At 42.5% G+C, this 20853-nt stretch overlaps 1 protein-coding gene across 7 annotated transcripts in view; it reads right to left on the bottom strand.

The window, feature by feature from the left end:
* Nucleotides 1-20853, bottom strand: part of Rasgrf2 (Ras protein specific guanine nucleotide releasing factor 2) — a 228437-nt gene that overhangs the window by 84670 nt on the left and 122914 nt on the right. For 4 of the 7 annotated variants that reach the window (XM_052743597.1, XM_052743600.1, XM_052743599.1 and 1 more), the window contains 2 exons: nucleotides 13620-13727; nucleotides 11391-11480 (listed from right to left, as the gene is read on the bottom strand). In XM_052743597.1, the coding sequence (XP_052599557.1) occupies nucleotides 11391-11480; nucleotides 13620-13727 (198 nt within the window). The remainder of the gene's footprint in view (nucleotides 1-11390; nucleotides 11481-13619; nucleotides 13728-20853) is intronic. The other 3 variants (XM_052743598.1, XM_052743604.1, XM_052743602.1) reach the window with 2 other exon arrangements.

Here is a 20853-nt window from a genome sequence, read left to right as displayed (position 1 = left end):
ACTTCTGCTTCATTCAGAACTCTAAAATATGGGCATGTGCCTTCAAATAACACTCTAGTCAATGCAACAGCCCACAAGGGCCCCATCAAGTGCCTCAACCTTACATATAGTTAAAGTGTATCACAGAGCCAAGCACTGTGGGCGCCAGACAAGACATCTGCATAATCTGACATTGCAGATGAAAATCAAAGTGATTACACACACTGTTCTCTCTAGACACCACGACCAGCTAATTCAACTAATTTCCACAAGAGTCTGAGTATTACTGCTGGGTCAACTGTTCTGAGCTTATAGCTGTTTGTCATTATACCTAACTTTGGATTAACTTAGAAGACACATGGGTAATGACTGACTGCAGGTCATCAGTACTCCAACCTCCAGCCCAAAGTACAGATTTCCTGTGACTGTCATTCCAGTGGTAGGTAGTACCTGGAAAAGCAAACAGTTTTTATCATGAGATAGGAGAGAGAAAGGCGGGGTTCTACAATCTCTTTTGATGGGACACCCCTAATTAGTTAAGGGCCTTTTATAAGGCTCCCACTTTCGAATAGCACTACTATGAGGATCAAGCCTTTGGCATGTTTTAGGAGACTTCACCCTTATTCAAACCGTAGCTGGCTGAAAAGCAAACTCATCAGGAATACCACCTGCTTCAGGCTTCTTCATTTTCAAAGCCCTGGAAGGTGCCTCAAATGCTTGCTTTCTTAGGTTTTTGTTGTTGTTATTGATTTTGAAACAGGATCTCACTATATAGTCCTGACTGGCCTGAACTTCTCTATGTACTCCAGGCTAGCCCGAAACTCACAGAGATTCATTTACCTCTGTATCCCAAATGCTGGGATCAAAGGCATATGCCACCATGTCTAGACTTAAAGGTTATGATCTGGACATTTGTATTATTTTCCCTGAGTGGATCTTCTCAAGTTACATAAGCTTCAGGCCTGCCCACAAAATCTGGACCCATCTCTGACTGGGTCTAACATAAGCTGCAGATCCAAGCTGGTAGCCCTATTGGGGAGGACAGCGTGGCAGGTTTGGTGGATGTTTGCAACATGACATTGATTCTTGCCCATTACACAACACGAGCTGTAGCAGGTTAGTTAGTTAGCACTTGCCTTTGGATGTGCAGCACTCGTTCCATGACCCTAAGTCTCAGGCTCAGTTATGTCTCAAGAATTTATGAGTCGAGAGGACAAGCCACATCAGTACCAAGTTAGACAACATCGTTGGGAACCCACCACATGCTCAGCTCAGAGCTGTGGGTATCCAGAGCACTGAAAGGGAGCACAGCTGACCCTTGAGGGGAGCCGCTCACTGTGCTGCCCTGTAGCGATGGATATGATTTCCCCAGATATCTGGAGAAATAGATAAACTCTTTCATCCTGGAAAAGACAGCAAAAGTAACACCCTACACCTTAAAACAGCACAGCACCAGGAATATATAGGCAACCACAGGTTCTCCTGGTTGTACACTGAGTCTACATTATTGTACATAGGAGGATCCATTCATTGGGGTGGATTCATGGAGCTAATGAACATTCATTGATCATTTACTATACATGCAGTGCTATTCAAGATATGGAGGATATTGCAGCATAGAGACAAAAATCCATAGCACTGTGATTTTATGTTCATTGGAGAAACAAATAATAAGCAAGAGAAATTGGTCAAATATATAGCATGTCAAATAGTGGTAAGTGTCAATGGGAAAACAGAGCAAAGGCAGAAAGCGTGTGTTGGGAGTTTAGGGAGGAAGTTCAGACTGCTAACACTTCTGCTGCAGATCATTCGTTCCTGAGATGTGGGGCTTTGTCAGTGTGCATGATAAACATGCGAGGAGTCGGGTCAGAAGCCAAGCGCTGCACTCCCGATGTGGCATTCATCTCCACAGACGCCTATAAACATCTGAAAGGTTGCCACATTCACCAAGAGCGGTTGATATCAATTCCCAGCCTGGGGAGGCAAGGTCTGTGTTCTCTGGATGAGAGGGATCAACTCAGGCAAGCTGAGGGAGCATGGTACAGAAGGAAAAGACCTTCTCGTTTAAGGAGATGGCAGGCTCCATGTTCTAAAAACGTTAATTAGTGACACTGAAAATAAAAATGTAAAACCAAAATAGGCTTTTTCAGTGCACGTGGAAATTGTGCAGGCTCGGCTGCCATCAGCAGAACAAGCAATCCCAAACTGATTCCCATGTAAATGGAGCTGCTCTCTGCTGTGGGATGGTCTGTATGTCAAATTGCTCTGATTGGTCAATAAATAAAACACTAATTGGCCAGTGGCCAGGCAGGAAGTATAGGTGGGACTAACAGAGAGGAGAACTGAGAGAACGGGAAGGCGGAGGGAGACACTGCCAGCTGCCGCCATGACAAGCAGCATGTGAAGATGCCGGTAAGCCACGAGCCATGTGACAAGGTATAGATTTATAGAAATGGATTAATTTAAGATATAAAAACAGTTAACAAAAAGCCTGCCATAGCCATACAGTTTGTAAACAATATATAAGTCTCTATGTTTACTTGGTCGGGTCTGAGAAGCTGTGGGACTGGCAGGTGACAGAGATTTGTCCTGACTGTGGGCCAGGAAGGAAAACTCTAGCTACAAATGCTGTCCACAAATAAAATCAGTTCTCCTTGACTCCAAGACCAGGTAGTACAAAGGCTTCCTTCTACTCAATGAGTGAAGAGAAATGACTCAACACACAAATGTCTACAGGATTTCAAAGCAAAGTTGGGTCTTGTCGCTTTCAACTGGACATTGCCATATTCCTGTATGTTTGGATAGAGGTGAGATGCAGGGTCAGGCTAGAGAATAAGAAAGCAGAGGGAGTCTTCAGAGGAGGCTAAAACATGGAAACCCACTCTCCTTGCTCCAGGTTGGTCCAGAAGTGCTGTGTTTCCTGCAGTGAGCCAGGATACAGCATAGTGGAGCAACCAGATATGCTGGGTCAGCAGACAGGGAGACCACAGAGGCTGAGGAAAACAGGAAGTCCACATCACACAGCCATCTCTCCGGCTTGCCTCTGTAATCTGCGTTTGAAGGTGTGCTGGGCTGAGCAATTCCTGATTGAGGGAACAGACACAAAGTCCATGTGTGGAATTCACCATTTCCTGGAAACTCCCTTCCTTGGACACTTGTTTGAACATCTGGGGTCAGCTTTTCCCAGGACAATGCTATGCTCGCTCTGGTCATTCAGAAAGACCCTGGTGTCTTCCTGGATCTTCCCTATTTTCATTGAGTTCTTTCCTCAGCAACCACTGAGGCAGCCCTTCAGCCCATTTCTCTCGGGCAGATGGAAATCACAAGGACTTAATGTCACAGAGTAGCCAATCACCAGAAATGTACTGGGTTGGGAGGCCTTGTTGGTCAGAGGTTGTAGTCTATCATGGTCTGGCAGCTCTTTCCAAGTTCAGCAACATGTAGGATTCCCTCTTCAGTAAGACTTCCCGCTCTCTACTTGCCCTAATCTGGATATCTCTAGGTCTGGAGGACTGACCTTATCTGAAAGCTGTCTCTAAGCCTGAATGCCTGATTTATCTCTAGTGTGACCTTTGGCATGATTCCTGCTAGAAGCGTTCCCCCTGCTGCACATAGAGCAACAAAGTCTTGTACTAGGAGCTCTGCTACAGGACCCTGCTGCTGCACACGAAGCCTTATGATAGGAGCGGCTGCTTAATGCAAATTAGGTGATTTCCCCAGCGACCGTCTCCAAACCTATATATTCCATATACCCTGGAACGAAGTGGAGTTGTCTCCCTGAAGTCATCTCCCAGAGAGTTATCTCCGTCGTATCCACAGCCGTCTGAACCCTGTTTCCACCTCTGTTCCCTCCACCCTCATGGACCGGGAGCCAAGCATCCCGAGGAAGAAGGAGAACCACAGTACTGCACAGAGAGACCCGCTTTCTCACCATCTTCGCAGTAAGAGAATGACCCCAGGGCAGCTCCCTGTCCTCACAGCAGGGCTACCACACCATCAAATTCAATCGCGTTGCCTTTGGTTCTAGATCCAACTATATGACTCTAGTCTGCAGGTAGGCAACACATCAGCACTGTAATGACACAGTAGCCCACTCACACAGGCTCCAGGCTGCCCTACATCAGCCATGCCACTGAGGTCACTTAGCAAGTCCAGGTGCCCTCCTCGGAGACCCTGGCAGTCTACTGAAGAGTGCCCACCAGGCTCCTCCAGGTGGAGAGGAGAAGGCTCTCAGGCAATGGAAGCATCAGCATGTGAGGACAGCTGGGCTCTTTCCCTGACTTGGAGAAACACACCTAAGAAGCTAAAGTCAGAAATCCCTTCTTTAGGAATCACTGGAACAGTCCATCTTTGCTGCCTTTTTTTTTTTTTTTTTTTTTTTTTTGAGAGAAGTAGAACCTTCCCAACTGGGGTTCCACAGTGGGAAAATGGACTCATCCTGAACTGAATCAAAACCACTTCCCCTCATAAGGTATGTTTGAATTAGTTAACCCATAATGACCAGTTTGTGAGAGTAGAAGGGAAAGGTTGTCTTTGCTTTTTGTTCTGCTTCCTTTTTGAAAACCACAACTGACAACTAATTCTGCTGGAAAAAAATCTTTCTTATATTTTTGATCCAAAGAAGTTCATTAGTATAAAATGTCAATATTAAAAGTCAGCCGGAGTGTCACGATCTTGGTGGAACCTTTGAGAAAAGTTTAAAGAGTATTTGAGACAAAGAGCACCCCTTGGCACTCACATCCAGTGACATGTCTGATGAAACACCGAAGGTGGTAAGTCTTCAGGATTTCCATTTAGAAGAAATACACAAAATAATGTCTCCACCCTCCACATATATTGTATAATGAACATGTTTATCAATTGTTTATCAATGAAGAACGAATTCACACAGATATTTCCTGCTAGTTACTATTGCAAAGCTAGGTTCATGGGCCATGGGAAAAGGCCCCTTAGTGGCCAGTGACAGTGGTTAATAAAGTGGATCTGTTCTCCATACTCTACAAATCATCACTAGAACCACTGGTTAAGATTACATGAAGACATGTTCCACTGCCCAGGTGCAGGCCATACCAGTCAGAAGAACAGGTGAGTGACCCACCTGCCAGCTGAACTGCCCCACTCCGTAGACCTGGTTCCCAAAGACCTGTTACACCACCCCCTCCTCCCACCTCATCCCCTACTCTGCTGCCAGCCTTGAGCCCTTAAGTCCTGCAACTTCCACTGCTCAGGTTCAGGCCACACCAGCCAAAAGAATAGACAGAGACCATGCTGCACCAAAGGCCAAACTAGTTGCCAGAAGTCTAGTTCCCCAACATGGACAGAGACTTTCTACTGGATTAGAGATAGAGATCATGCTAGCCTTCAGAAATCCAGGCTACACAGACCAGAAGACCAAAAAGGAAACAGAAACCAAGAAACAAAACATCCATCCAACAAAGACAAACTCAGAAATCAGTACCTAGACTTATACTCATCCCAAACCCAGATGCCTAGAGGCCAGTGTAAGAACACAATTAACAATAGCTATGGCAACATGGCACCACCAGAGCCCAGCTATCCTACAACAGCAAGACCCAAATATTCCAACACAGCTGAAGCACAAGAAAATGACCTTAAAATCAACTTCATGAAGATGATAGAGGTCCTTAAAGAGGAAATGGGGGAAAAAATCCCTTAAAAAATTTGAGGAAAAGACAAACAAAAAAATTGGAGGAAATCAATAAATCCCTTAAAAAATAGCAAGGAAGTCAAGAAAAAAAACAGGTGAAGGAAAGTGTTCAAGACATGAAAATAGAAATAGAAGCAATAAAGAAAACACAAACTGATGAAATTCTGGAAATGGAAAATATAGGTAATTGAATAGTAACTATAGGTGCAAGCATCACCAAAAGACTACAAGAGATAGAAGAGAGAATTATTGAAGATAAGGTACAAGAAATAGATTCATCAGTCAAAGAAAAAGTTAAATCTAAAAACTCCTAACATAAAACACCCAGGAAATCTGGGCCCTATGAAAAGGCCAAACCTAAGAATAATAGGAATAAATAAAGGAGAAGAATCCCAGTTCAAAAACCCAGAGACTATATTTAACAAAACCATAGAAGAAAATTTTCCTTATCAAAAGAAGGACATACCTATAAAGCTACAAGAAGCTATGGAACACCAAACAGACTGGACCAGAAAAGAAAGTCCCTGTGCCACATAATAATCAAAACACTAAACACACAGAACAACAACAATAAAAAAGATATTAAGAGCTGCAATGGAGAAAGGTCAGTAACATATAAAGGCAGACCTATTAGAAATACACTTGACTTCTCAATGGAGTCCCTAAAGGCCAAAAGGGCCTGGACAGATGTCTTGCAGACTCTAAGAGACCACAGATGCCAGACCAGATTACTATATCTGGCAAAATTCTCAATCACTGTAGATGGAGAAAAGATATTTCATGACAAAGTCAAATTTAAACAATATCTATCCACAAATCCAGCCCTACAGAAGGTACTAGTAAGAAAACTCCACCCAACGAGGTTACTTACACTCAAGAAAACACAGGCAATAAATAATCTCAAACCAACAAAACCCAAAGAAGGAAAATACACACATACTACCATCACCACCACCAACAAAATAAAAAGAATGAACAATTATTGACCATTAGTATCTCTCAATATAAGTGGACTCAATTCCCCAATAAAAAACACAGACTAACAACAGGTTGGATACAAAAAGAGGATCTATCCTTCAGCTGTATACAAGAAACACACCTCAACATCAAGATAGATACTACCTCAGAGTAAAGGATTGGAAAAAGATTTTCTAAGCAAATGGATGCAAGAAACAAGATAGTGTAGGTATTCTAATATCTAACAAAATAGACTTCCAACCAAAATTAATCAAAAGAGATGGAGAAGGACATTTCATATGCATCAAAGGAAAAAATCCACCAAGATGACCTCTCAGTTCTAAACATCTATGCCCCAAATGCCAGGGCACCCACATTTGTAAAAGAAACATTACCAAATCTTTAATCACACATCAAATATCACACATTAATAGTGGGAGACTTCAACACCCCCTGTCACCAATAGACCAGTCATCTAGACAAAAAATAAAGAAAGAAATAGTGGGGCTAACAGACATTATGAATCAAATGGATCTAACAAATATCTACAGAACATTTCACCAGAACACAAAAGAATATACCAAGAGGAGTAGATGGAAGGAAATAATCAAACTGAGGACTGAAATCAATAAAACAAAGAGAACAATACAAAGAATCAATGAAAGAAAGAGTTGGCTCTTTGAGAAAATCAACAAGTTAGACAAGCCCTTATCCAAACTAACCAAAATGCAGAGAGAGAGAGAGAGCATCCAAATTAACAAAATCAGAAATGAAAAGGGAGACATAACAATAGACAAAAAGAAAATCCAGAGAATCATTAGGTCAGACTTCAAAAACCTGTACTCCCTAAAATTGGAAAACCTAAAAGAAATGGACAGTTTTCTCAATGGATATCACTTACCAAATTTAATCAAAACAGATAAACAATTTAAATAGACCTATAACTCCCAAGAAAATAATAGAAGTCATTAAAACCTCTCAACCTAAAAAAAGCTCAGGGATAGATGGTTTTAGCATAGAATTCTACCAGACTTTCAAAGAAAAGCTAATGCCAATACTTCTAAATTATTCACAAAAATAGAAACAGAAGGAACATTGACAAATTCATTTTATGGGTCCACAGTCACCCTGATATCCAAACCACACAAAGATTTAACAAAGAAGAATTACAGACCAATTTCCCTCACAAACATTGATGCAAAAATACTCACAAACCAAATCCAAGAACACATCAACAAGATCATCCACCATGGGTTTCATCCCAGAGTGCAGGGATGGTTCAACATATAAAAATCTATTGTGGGGTTGGGGATTTAGCTCAGTGGTAGAGCTCTTGCCTAGTAAGTGCAAGGCCCTGGGTTCGGTCCTCAGCTCCAGAAAAAACAAACAAACAAACAAAAAACTAGTAAATAAAAATCTATTGAACAAACTGGGGGAAAAAACCTACATGATCATCTCATTAAATGCTGAAAAGCCTTTGACATAATCCAACACCCCTTCATGATAAAAGTCTTAGAGAGATCAGGGATACAAGGGACATACCTAAACACAATAAAGGCAATTTACAGCAAGCCTATAGCCAACATCAAATTAAATGGAGAGAAATTCAAAGCAATTCCACTAAAATCAGGAACAAGACAAGACTGTCCACTCTCACCATATCTGTTCAACATAATACTTGAAGTTCTAGCTAGAACAATAAGACAACTAAAGGGGATGTAGATTGGAAAGGAAGAAGTCAAACTTTCACTATTTGCAGATGATATGATAGTATACATAAGTGGCCCCAAAAATTCTACCAAGGAACTCCTGTAGATAATAAACACCTTCAGCAAAGTGTCTGGATACAAGACTAGCTTTAAGAAAAACAGCAGCCCTCCTATATACAAATGACAAACAAGCTAAGAAAGAAATCAGGGAAACAACACCCTTCACAATAGCCACAAAGAATATAAAATATTTTGATGTAACCCTAACCAAGCGAATAAAAGACCTGCAAGATAAAAACTTCAAGTCTTTGAAGAAAGAAATTTAAAAAAATATCAGAAGATGGAAAGATCTCCCATGCTCATGGATCAGTATGATTAACATAGTAAAAATGGCCATCCTACCAAAAGCAATCTACAGATTCAATGGAATTCCCATCAAAATTCCAACACAATCCTTTACAGACTTTGAAAGAACAATACTCAACTTCAAAAAAACCCAGGATAGCTAAAACAATCCTGAACAATACAAAAAGTTCCAGAGGTATCACCATCATTGATTCCAAGCTGTACTACAGAGCTGTAGTAATAAATCCAGCTTGATATTGGCATAAATACAGACATGTGGATTAACAGAATCAAATCAAAGACTAAGAAATAAATCCACACACCTAATGAACACCTGATTTTTGATAAAGAAGCCAGAAATGTAAATGGAAAAAAGAAAACATCTTCAACAAATGGTGCTGACATAACTGGATGTCAACATGTAGAAGATTGCAAATAAATCCTTATCTATCACCCTGCCCAAAACTCAAGTCCAAGTAGATCAAAGACCTCAGCATAAATCCAGATACACTGAACCTGATAGAAGAGAAAGTGGGAAATAGTCTTGAATGCATTGGCACAGGAGACAACTTCCTGAACAGAACACCAAAAGTGCAGGCACTAATTGACAATAAATGGGACCTCATGAAACTGAAGAGCTTCTGTAAGGCAAAGGGCATCATCAATAGAACAAAATGGCCACACACAGATTTTCACCAACTCCACATCTGACAGAGGGCTAATATCCAAAATATGTAAAGAACTCAAGAAACTAGACACCAGCAAACTAAATAATCCAATTTAAAAATGGGGTACAGATCTAAATCTAAATCGAATCATACTAAGACCCAAGGACCCACGTAGGACAAGTAGCAAGGAGGTCTTAAGGGGGGAATGCAAGGATCTCCCTGGGAAGGGGAGACAGAAAAGATTTCTCAGGTGGACTGGAAGCGGGTAGGGGTAGGAACAGGAAGGATCAGGTGGGGGAAAGGAGGGAGAAAATACTGGGAAAAATGACTGGAATTGGGGGGCATTTGGGGATGCAATGAAAACTCCATGGAATTTATGAGAATAACCCTAGCAAAGACTCCTAGTAATGGGGGACTTGGAGCCTGAACTGGCCATCTTCTGCAATCAGGCCAGGCCTCAAATGGAGGGATTGGGACACCAATCCAGCCACAAAACCTTCAGCCTACAGTTCGTCCTGCCTGCAGAGTGTTCTGGCACCAGAGCCTAGCAGAGTCCTTATGAAAGAGACCAGAGAGACTTCATCCAGCAACTAATGGGAACAAATGCGGAATCCCATAGCCAAACATTTGGCAGAAATCGGGGAGTCCTATGCAAGAGGGGGGGGAAGAATCGGAGAAACTAGAGGGATCAGGGACACCATGAGGTCATGGCCCACAGAAGCAGTTGACCAGGACTCATGGGGCTCACAGAAATCAGGGAGCCTGTAGGGTCTGACCTAGGTCCCCTGCATATACAATATGGCTGAGTAGCTTGGTGTGCTTGTGTGATTCTTAACAGTAGGGCACTGTCTCTGACTTGCTTGTGGGATCCTTCTCCTCCTACAGGGTTGCCTTGTCCAGCCTTGATGTGATCGTATGTACCTGGTCTTATTATAGCTTCTTATGCCATCTCTGAGGGGGAGGCAAGAGGTGGTGGGCCTGGGGAAGAGGGAGAGTGGAGAGGTAGGAAGGAGAGAGAGAGGGGAGGGGAGAGGGGGGAGAGGGAAACTGTGGTCTGGATGTAATACATGAGAGAAGAATAAAAAATACTGAAAAAAAATATGACAAAAAATTACACCAAGACCCAACAATGGGCCTACTTCAATCAATTACAGATTTATTTAACGTCTTGGCCCCTGCCTGTGAAGGAAAGACATAGAGAACAAACATAATTTTCACGTATTAAAGCACTTTATTTTTGTTATGTTTATTGTATTTTCTTTGCCCTGAAGACTGCCTGGTAGTCATTCCGCAGGGATCCTGGAGCAAATACAGGCAGCTGGAGGATCCCCACTTTTCAAGCCTCCCTATGTCTAGCACATGCTTCAGACTCAGGGGGAAGAGGAAACATGTCATAGCCATGAAACAACCCTGGGGGAGTAACACAGCCTTCTCAGACAGAATTTTCCAGAAGCTTGACCCAAAGATCCCCCGGGTGAGACTCACCTCTGATGGTGGTTGCTTGGCTACTTATTTTTATTGATGTCTTTAGGCATGATGTGATGCATATAAATGTGCGTGTCTGTGTATGTGTGTGTGTGTGTATGTATGTATGTATATAATGGAGTGATTAAACCAAGCTCATTATTATATGTCATTCACTTTTTGAGATAACAACATTTAAAATATGCTCTCAAGATTGTCAAATAGTAATATAATTATTATTATTATTACTATTATTAATTATTGTCACCAGACTGCACAGTTGTTCCAGAACTTGTCTTCCTATGTAGCTGAACTTTGTAACTAGTGTCTCCTTATTCTCCTCATGCTTGACCTTTGCCCCCAGTGCCTTCCACTCTGTTTTCTGACTCCATGAGTTCAACTGTTTTACATTCCAAACGTATTTGACATCATGCAGTGTTTATCTTTTCGTACCTGGCTTATTGTATTTAATATAATGTCCTCCAGGTTCATTCTCCAGTATTGCAAAGGACAGGATTTCCAACTCACAGTCACCAAGGCCCTGGCAGTCAGGGCCACTGGATCAGTGTATTTGCCGCATGCTTCAGCCGGTGGACTCACCTGGTGGACTCCCGTGTCCTGCTGCAGCCGTGGCAATTGCGAAAGCAGAAGCAGGTGACACAGAGCAGTGGCTACTGTCAGCTGCCTGTCCTGGTTATTTAAAGACAAAGGAAATGGAATGGTGAGGCCCACAGATAATATTCTGTAGTGACTATTCTTATTTTAATACCTGTCCTGGAAGAAGGACTGGACCAAAGGTCCCATGAAATCCCTGTTTATAGGCAAATAATGAGATTATATACACCAGCAATTCCATTCTAGGCAGACAACAAACAAAAGCATATGTCCACGCAAAAATTTGCAAATGAATATTCACAGAAGCAGCTTCACTGTAGCCCAAACCTAGAAACAATCAAACATCCATAAGTTGAAAAAAAATAGATTTTAAAAAGATAATATTATTCCATAATAGAAAGGAATGAAGTTTTGACACATACTATAAAATGGATGAGTCCAAAAAGCCCTATGCTCAGTGAAAAGGCCCATTATAAAGGTCCCCACTGAATGATTCCCTTTTGTAAATGTCTGTAATGGGTGAATCAAAGCATAGTGATCAGAGATGGTGGTTACCAGGGGGAGGCAGAAATGGGAGAGTTTGTTTATGACTATAGGATTTCTTCTAGGGTATTGAAAATGTTCTAAAATTAAACCGTGGTTATGGCTGCCTGGCCTTTTGAGTGTGTAAAATCCAATGAATTACATACTTTAAAAAGAAGGAAAAATTTTGTGGTGTACAAATTATATTTCAACATAAAACTATTTTAAGAAGACTCTACGTCATGCTTTCAGTACAATTTCTTTATCAGTTAACGGCTGAATGCTTGTTAAGCATGTGTGAGGCCTTTGGTTTAGTCCCATCCTACAGGAAGGATGAGTTGAGTGTAGCCATTTATAACTGAAAGGATGGAGGGCTGGGGCTATCTCAGTAGATAAAGTGCTCACTGCATAAACATGATGAACCAGTTAAGATCTCCTGCACCCACTCACAGAAGCCAGCCTGGCAGACACACCTGTAATCCCAGCGCTGGGAGGTGAGGGTAGACAGTGTCTCAGAACTACACGGCCACCCAATCTAGCAAATTGTGAGCTTCAGGCTCAGGGAGAGGCCACACACCACACACATACTACACACACACACACACACACACACACACACACACACACACACACTTCATATACTCATCCCATACACACATACCATACACACACACACACCATACACACACACACACACCACCATATACACGCACATCATATAGACACACATACACACACACCACACCATATACACATACATCATACACACACACCATACACACACACACCACACCATATACACACACATCATACACACACACATCATACACATACCATACACACACATCACATACACACCATATACACATACACACACGTCATACACACACACACACACACACACACACACACACACACACACATACACACACACACACACACACACACACACACACACACACACACACACACACTTTCTCAAAGCTGCTTGCTACTGAGCCTGTTAACCTGAGTTCAATCCCCAAGGACCCATATGGAGGAGTGACAGACCTCTGTTTTGCTTGGTTTACTTGGAGTGAATCTGGTTCCATAATTTTCTCTTCTGGCTTGAAATAATCAGCTTTGAAAGGGGTAGGGGGATTGAGACATTTCAAAGTGACCCTGATTTCAATATATTTATTTGAGCAGTAAGTAGATAAAATATTTCTGCTTTTTGAGCAGTTTCTCTTCCAATTAGCTGATATTTGCTGTGTTTTCAACAAACTATGGAATCATATGTCATAATTTTTATAACTGTATACTGAAAAAAATATATCGGGTTCTACCACTAATAATGATGGGGTCCCAGTCAACTGAGCCTTATTTTATATGAAATAAGAATTTCTAATAAGGTTTCCCCAAGCTTGCTCATTCAGCTCACACTGGGACTCGGGGTCAAGAAGCTGATCCCACAACTAGCCATCTCCAGGACATACATTTCATCCTGTTTTCTGCACAGTACACGTCACAATGAGGGGCTAAGCTTCATTAGCCAGACTGAAAACAGCCTTCCTAATCTTTGAAATTTCCCCTCCTTGGACCTATGCAACATTACCTGCTTCTCGTCAGTCTTTGTAACTAAGACCAAGCAATACACCGATCTAAAAGCCCAAGATGACTTCTGTATTTCTGAATCTCTATCTGAGCTCTTACCTCCAGGCTGGCGATATCGGCGGTGCCGGGGAGTTGAGGGGGACCTGCAAGGTGACGGTTCTGTGGAGTCCCCTGCTGGGTGGGCTGGCGAAGACTCCAGGACAGCTGCTGGAAAACACAGGATGTCACCCAGCCTGTGATTTCAAGAGCACCTTGACAATATCATCCATGGAAATGCAAATGTCTTTAATGATACTAGGTATTTCATACTGGCTTACACATTTAAAGTGCTTTCCCGAGAAATCAAGTCATTCTTCTCAGCAGAACATTAAGAATGTAAATTTAAATTTGCCAGGTTTTGTTGTTGGTTGTTTTTTCTCTTTACTCTTTGTTCTTTTGTGGGGGAGGGGGGACCGCCACTAAGCTCCCAAATAAATCACCCATGGAGTCTTATTATTAATTATAAATGCCTGGCCTTAGCTTGGCTTTTTTGCCAACTTTCCTTAACTTATCCCATTTACCTTTTGCCTCTGGGCTTTTCCTGTTCTCTTATTTCTGTAAATCTTTTTCTTTCTTTCTTTTCTTTTCTTTCTTTCTTTCTTTCTTTGTTTCTTTGTTTCTTTCTTTCTTCCTTCCTTTCTCTCTCTCTCTCTCTCTCTCTCTCTCTCTCTCTCTCTCTCTCTCTCTCTCTCTTTCTTTCTCTCTCTGTGGCTGCCTGTGTAGCTGGGTGGCTAGTCCATGGAGTCCTCCTCCTTCTCTGGCTACTTCTTTTTCTTCCCTCTTCCCAGATTTCTCCTTTTATTTATTCTCTCTGCCTGCCAGTCCTGCCTATCCTTTCTCCTGCCTCTCCACTGGCCATTCAGTTCTTTATTAGACCATCAGGCGTTTTAGACAGACAAAGTAACACAGCTTCACAGAGTTAAACAAATGCAACATGAACAAAAGTAACACACCTTAAAATAATATTCTACAACAAGGTTTGAGATCTGCTGATCTTGTGAACCTGTGGGCTGACCTTGGCCAGCCTCTCTGTCCAGTGCAATGGTAGGTTAAAGAGAACAGGAGATGCTCAATGGATCTCCTGCCTTCTATAATGGCGTTTGTCTTGGAACAGAAAAACCAACCTTTTCAGATTAGAAATAAATTGGAAGCAACTGTAGGATTTCCTCTTTGCCTAGGCTACCCCTTAAGGAAGCTCAAGGGGGAGGGGTTCTTTAGATCTAGAGTTGCACTCCCCAACATGGTAGCACTAACCCAGCATGTCTGGATAACACATTTATATGAACTAAAATTGAAATCATATTTTAACTCCCCACTAACATAGTCATGTCAAGACTTAGTAGCCACCAATGGCTAGTAACTATAGTTTTGGACAACACAGCTATAGGGCAATCCTCTCCCGTCCTGGAAAGGTGTGTTGACTAGCTCTGGGGTGGAGCTGTGCATCACTAGTAAGCAAGTGAAATTTCTTTTTTGGACAGGTTTTGTGAAAGCCTTGCCTCTAAACTAAAGCCTAGATGAAAATTTCTTCAATGAACTGTAGAGAGTTTAAAATGATCAGAGTCTCTGAGTGACAGTTGATATCCGAAGAATGACATTTGTCTTTCTGGGGCCATGGATGGGGCTATGGGGATGATGCTTCTAAATGCCTTCCACCAATTTCTTATGCAGGCAAAACAATAATAACATGTATTATTCCAAAGGAAGGTAGACCAAAAATTAATTTATGTCCATCAGATCCTCCTTTGCTTTTTAATCAGGTCCTTAATTGACTCCCATTGATTAAATTTCAGTGCCATTTCCACTAATTGTGTATTATCTTGGTCAGCTAAGCTGCTTCCCTTTTCATTCACGGTTTTACTGGACAAACATTCCAAAACTCGTAATGATTTCATGGAAAGCTATTTTTAAACTTGCAAATTATTTACTCCCTTACAAAAACGGCCACAATTTTGATCTTCTGGAATGCAATAGGGCTGGAGAAAGGAAGTGGTTAGAATCTTTTCTGGAATGACATAATTACAGTAAAGCTGGCAAGATGCATAAAAAAAAAAACCAACCCAGTGCTTAGCTGTTAGTTTTATTATTTTCTAAATAGCTCCTTCAAAGTTCGGTAATGGGAAGCATCTGTTGTGGAAGGCAGAGCAGAATATCAAATGCATATCCCTGGTTCAATTCAAGCACGCATTCATTCATTGGAGGCTAGGAGGAAAACTTTAATCAGCAATGCATTTAATTTTTATTAAAAAACAAATCCAACTGAGAGAACTGGATAGGACCTCAATGTCCTGAAAGGGCAGGAACACAAATAACAGTGCAAGCTAGCACACACCTACAGAAGGCCACACCGTCCCGGCGGATTGGGGAAGTACTTTCTCCTGGCTTGCTCACTTTCAACCAAGTGCTGTGCAAACAGCTTTGCCTACAGGACACGTGGGCAGATGTGGGCTCAAAACAAATGCTAAAATCAGGCGCTTTCGGCCTACAGAGAGGCAATTTTCAAACTATGGAGACAGAAACAGACACTGGTGTTGTGGGCTGTGCAAGCTCGCTTGGGTGGCTAAACTGGGCAATCGTGGTCTGAGGGAACCGGATTAGGTAAGGGACGGCAATTGTGCTGGCAGCCATTTGGCTCTTCATTCCTGCCTTGTCTGCCTTGGGCTTGATTTTCATAGAGAACCCATCATTGAGAAATTTCTAGGTGTTTTTTAGAAACATCTGGGGGTAGAAAGTCGGAATGGCCTAGTAGAAGGACAGGAAGACACCAGCGGCTATTAGATGAGCCTCGAACAGATTTGCGGACCAGGTTGTGGGAAGATTCAGTTGTTTATCTCTTAAAAAAATTGCTACTCTGTTTATTTCGAGGGATATTTTTGATTTCTCTTCTTTTTCTTCATGCCACTTGAAGTTTTCTTGAAAGATTACAAAACTGGCATTATCATTGTAGTGACAATGAGATTAGCAATGGTCACCAGCAGATTTCAACGAGTTTACCCTAAAACTGTGGGTGTCAGTAAGAGAGACCTATGTTCCCTCTGGACACCGTGGGTAAAGCAGATGTTACACCGTGAGATGGTGCGGGGCTGGATTCTGAAGTGCAAAGCAAAAATATGCAGCAACTCTTGGCACTGGAGTTTGCCAGCTGTTCTGACTCTTAATGTTATGCAAAGCACATGCAAACATCTTTCAAATTAAAGAGAGATCCCATCTTCCACTTCCCTGCCATTTGGAATTTTTCAAGACCGCACAAGGGGAACAGAGCAGCATCCTGACCTACACAGACATCACATGCATCTGTGCACACTCATGCACAAGCATGTATCTCCATACACACTCTGAGTTGTCAGGCTGATGTCTCAGTGTTCAATCATGTTTTCTATAAAGCTATTCATGACCAACATCGCTCATCTACCAATGCAAACTTTTAAAAAACCCAAGTCTATAATTGATTAGTCTTATCTATTCAGAAAAAATGCCACAGAACTACCATGATACCAGTTTTAATTCTAAGCCTCTTACTGTGAGGGTCCACTGATCAAGTTCCAGTGACCAGGAAAGAGGAACCTGTACAGACAAGATGTTCTCAGCTTTTAATGGGAATCACATCATTGCATTAATGTCTGCCTCCATTCTGTCAGGCAAGAAACTCAGAAGTAAAATCAGGGGACTCCAGGACTCAGCGGATCACACAGTAGACCATGTAACCCCGATCCTCACACCTGATTTCTTTACTTATTTTGTCTTGAATCTGATGTGTCTGGCCTTGAGTCTGTTTGAGTACTATCTTAAATGCTTTTAGGGATGGAGTGAGAAATAAACATATGAAAAGGAATTAGAAGCAGCAATGGAAAGGGGAAGGAAATGCAAAAGTAAAGACATGCTTAACGGAAGGATGAAGGCAGGGGATTCAGGGTGTGAAGAGCTAAGGGGGCCATGTTAGCAGGCAGCTGTGCCTGGGAAGCCCTGAAGCAGGAGAACTGGCCTTTCTGGAGTAGAGCCTTGCCTCTGGAAGCTCATCAACCACAGAACTTGGACTTTCTGCAGCACCCAGCATGGGAGAGGAACAGCAGCACACCATGAGCTGAAACTGCAAAATAGTTCTGCTAAATTCTTACCATCCAGAGAAACCAACTCCTAAAATACACTCTAAATCATTTGTTTGAGGCAAACCCAGGAGAGAAGGGGCATTGTGCCTTCACTTTTGCTAATTCTGTACTGTGGGAATGAGCACCTCTTGACCCCGGTCCTCTCCACCTGGCAGCCTCAGGATGTGAACAGTCAAGGCTGTCACATGGGAAGGCTTTGAAGCAGCCAAGGAACTTCACTTGGGAGCTTGAACTACTTTTTCTCATTTTTTCAGAATCTCTTCACTCTATTTGAATCTTCCAACCCATGCTGGAAGATTAATCCATAGCCCAACTGTGCTGAGAAGTGGGATTTCCAAGGATGCTGAGAAATGGGACCTCCAAGGATGCTGAGAAATGGGACCTCCAAGGATGATCAGATCACAAAAGTTCTGCCCTCATAAAAATCTTATGCTATTTGGAGAGAGCAGGTTCCTTATAGAAGGATGAATTCAGCTTCCTTCCTCTGACCCTATCTCTTGCTCATGAGAGGCCTTCTACCCCTCTACTACTCTACACAGCAAGAAAAACAGATTAGGCCCTAAAATCTAACTGTCTTCTAGCTTATTGCTCCAAGGGAAAAAGATATTCATCATAAACAGTGTCCCAAGCATCCTAGACCAATGCTGTGCACTCCAGGCTTGAGTCTGAAGATCAGAACTAAAGAACACAGTTACCAAAGTGTTGTGTTCTCACTACAACAGGCTGATATAGGTCATCCAATCACAGGGAGTGGGGTGCAGTGTGATATGATCATCCAATCACAGGGAGTGGGGTACAGTGTGATATACATCATCCAATCACAGGGAGTGGGGTGCAGTGTGATATGATCATCCAATCACAGGGAGTGGGGTGCAGCGTGATATGATTATCCAATCATAGGGGGTGGGCTGCAGTGTGATATGATCATCCAGTCACAGGGAGTGGGGTGCAGTGTGATATGATCATCCAGTCACAGGGAGTGGGGTGCAGTGTGATATGATCATTCAATCACAGGGAGTGGGGTGCAGTGTGATATGATCACCCAATCATAGGGGGTGGCTGCAGTGTGATATGATCATCCAGTCACAGGGAGTGGGGTGCAGTGTGATATGATCATCCAATCACAGGAAGTGGGGTGCACTGCGTGGGAGCCACTGGAATGAAGGACTGTATTTAGACCATCATGAAGACACAAAGAGGTCCTGTTCTGATACCAAAGAAGCATTCACATCCATACTGATAGGTGATAGTGAAATTAAAATGTTTCTGAAAATTCTTTTGAAAAAGAAAAGAAGGTTTCTTACATGGCACCCACTAAAATGAAACCTATTTCAAAATAAAATAAAAAACTAGCAAGTACTAGTGGAACTCTTTTGTACTCCTAGGAATGTGAAGTGTGCACTCACCATGCACATTCCTCCAAAAATTAAAAACGGAATTAGCATGTGTCCCAGAAAGCTCACTTGTGGTACATGTGTGCTCATGTGTGTGCCTATGTGTGTGATTGTATATGCATGTGTGTGTTCAAGTGTGTGTGTGTGTGTGTGTGTGTGTGTGTGTGTGTGTGTGTGTGTGCACATGTGGGTGTGTGTACTTATGGGAAAAGGTGTTTGCGTGTGCTTCCCAGGAGAACTGAGATCAGGATATTTGCACTCATGTCCATGTGTGCTCACGTACACAGTAGCCAAGATGTAGAAGTACCTCAGACATCAACTGAGGGATAAATGGCAAAGAAAAATGTCAAAAGCACACACAGTGGAATATTATTTTCCTTAAAAATTAAAGAAATCCTATTACGTGTGACATGGTAGAAGCTTAAGGCCATTACGATGAAGTAAGTCAGTCACAAAAAGCCAAAAGCGATGTAATTTCACTTCCAACAGACTCCCAGAAACAGAAACTAGAATGGTGCTTTCCAGAAGCTGGGGATGGGGGAGAGGATGGGGATGAGGTGTTGGTCAACAGCTGGAGTTCCCTGTCCAAGATGAAAAGGTTCTAGTGATCTGTTGTGAATGCTTTTGATTTGCTCAGCTTTCTTAACTTAAAAGCACTGGAATAGTAAAAAGGAAAGGAAGAAAGGAGGAAAAAGAACATCAGGAGGACTTTTGCTTTCATTTGTCTCAGTGTTTGGATGTCCTAGGAAAACCCAGAAGTTCTGCTTACAGGACTTACGTATCAAAGCAGGGGAAGGCTATTCATAAGCAGCTGTGCCCTCAGGAAGGACAGTCATTCCAAGGTGCGCTCACCCACACCTGTGTGACAGTCTCATTTCCCAGAACGTGGCCTGCCTCCTCCCTCAAGTCACCGGGCTCTCTTGGCTCATATGGAAGGTACCCCCTGATTATGCTCAGCAAGGCACAACCTCCCTTATGCCACCTGCCCTTATGGTGTCTTTTACCCACATAGGCAGCGTAGGGGGCCATGCTATTTCCCCCCTACAACTGTTCCAGCCATGGGAGCACACATGGTATCTGCTCAGTCTCCAGAGCAGGCCTGACCACACATAGGGCAGCAGACCTCAATCCAGCTCTGCGATCCACCAAAGGATGCTCTGGGAGCCATGAGGAGCTGACACTGAAAGCCTTGCTCCTAAAGTGCTCCTGATTCCAAAGAACATGAGCATACAGACTTCTCCTCCTATTCACTGTAGTCTGGTAACGGAGGGGAAAGAACCCACCATGCCCGGGGAATCTCCTGACCACCCAGGCCACTGTGGCCCCAGGGAGGGTTAAGATAAGCCCACGTCACTCCCTCCATGGAGGTGAGCAGACAGTGGCACCGGGTAGAGCCCCGGTTACGTACGTCAGCTAGTTATTGCCTCATTATTTCCAAGAACTCATCATGATTTTGCCAAGCTTGTTGTTTTAATGACTTTTTAATTATCTTCTCCCTTTTTTCCTTCTTAATTGCTCACTTGTCAATTTAAAGAATTTCTTTTTTTAAAAAAAAAAAAAAAAGATACCACTTTGGATGATGACAAGCACTCCAGTTAAAATTCCATTAAGTACTTCACCTGGCAAGCTCATTCAAATGATCTGAGGGAGCACATAGATGCTTCCAGCAAACAGTAAAGCAAGGGTTTGGGCCTCCATCTGGGTGACCCTCTTTGAAATCTGGGCACCGCCTGATTTATTGCCTGATTTTTATGTTATCTTCAATAAATAAGTCAGTTACATACAAGGAGAGAA

This window comes from Peromyscus californicus, unplaced genomic scaffold (genome assembly GCF_007827085.1).
Source record: "Peromyscus californicus insignis strain IS unplaced genomic scaffold, ASM782708v3 Scaffold_18__1_contigs__length_77618521, whole genome shotgun sequence".
NCBI lineage: Eukaryota > Metazoa > Chordata > Mammalia > Rodentia > Cricetidae > Peromyscus > Peromyscus californicus.
This window is presented reverse-complemented; position numbering and strand designations above follow the sequence as displayed.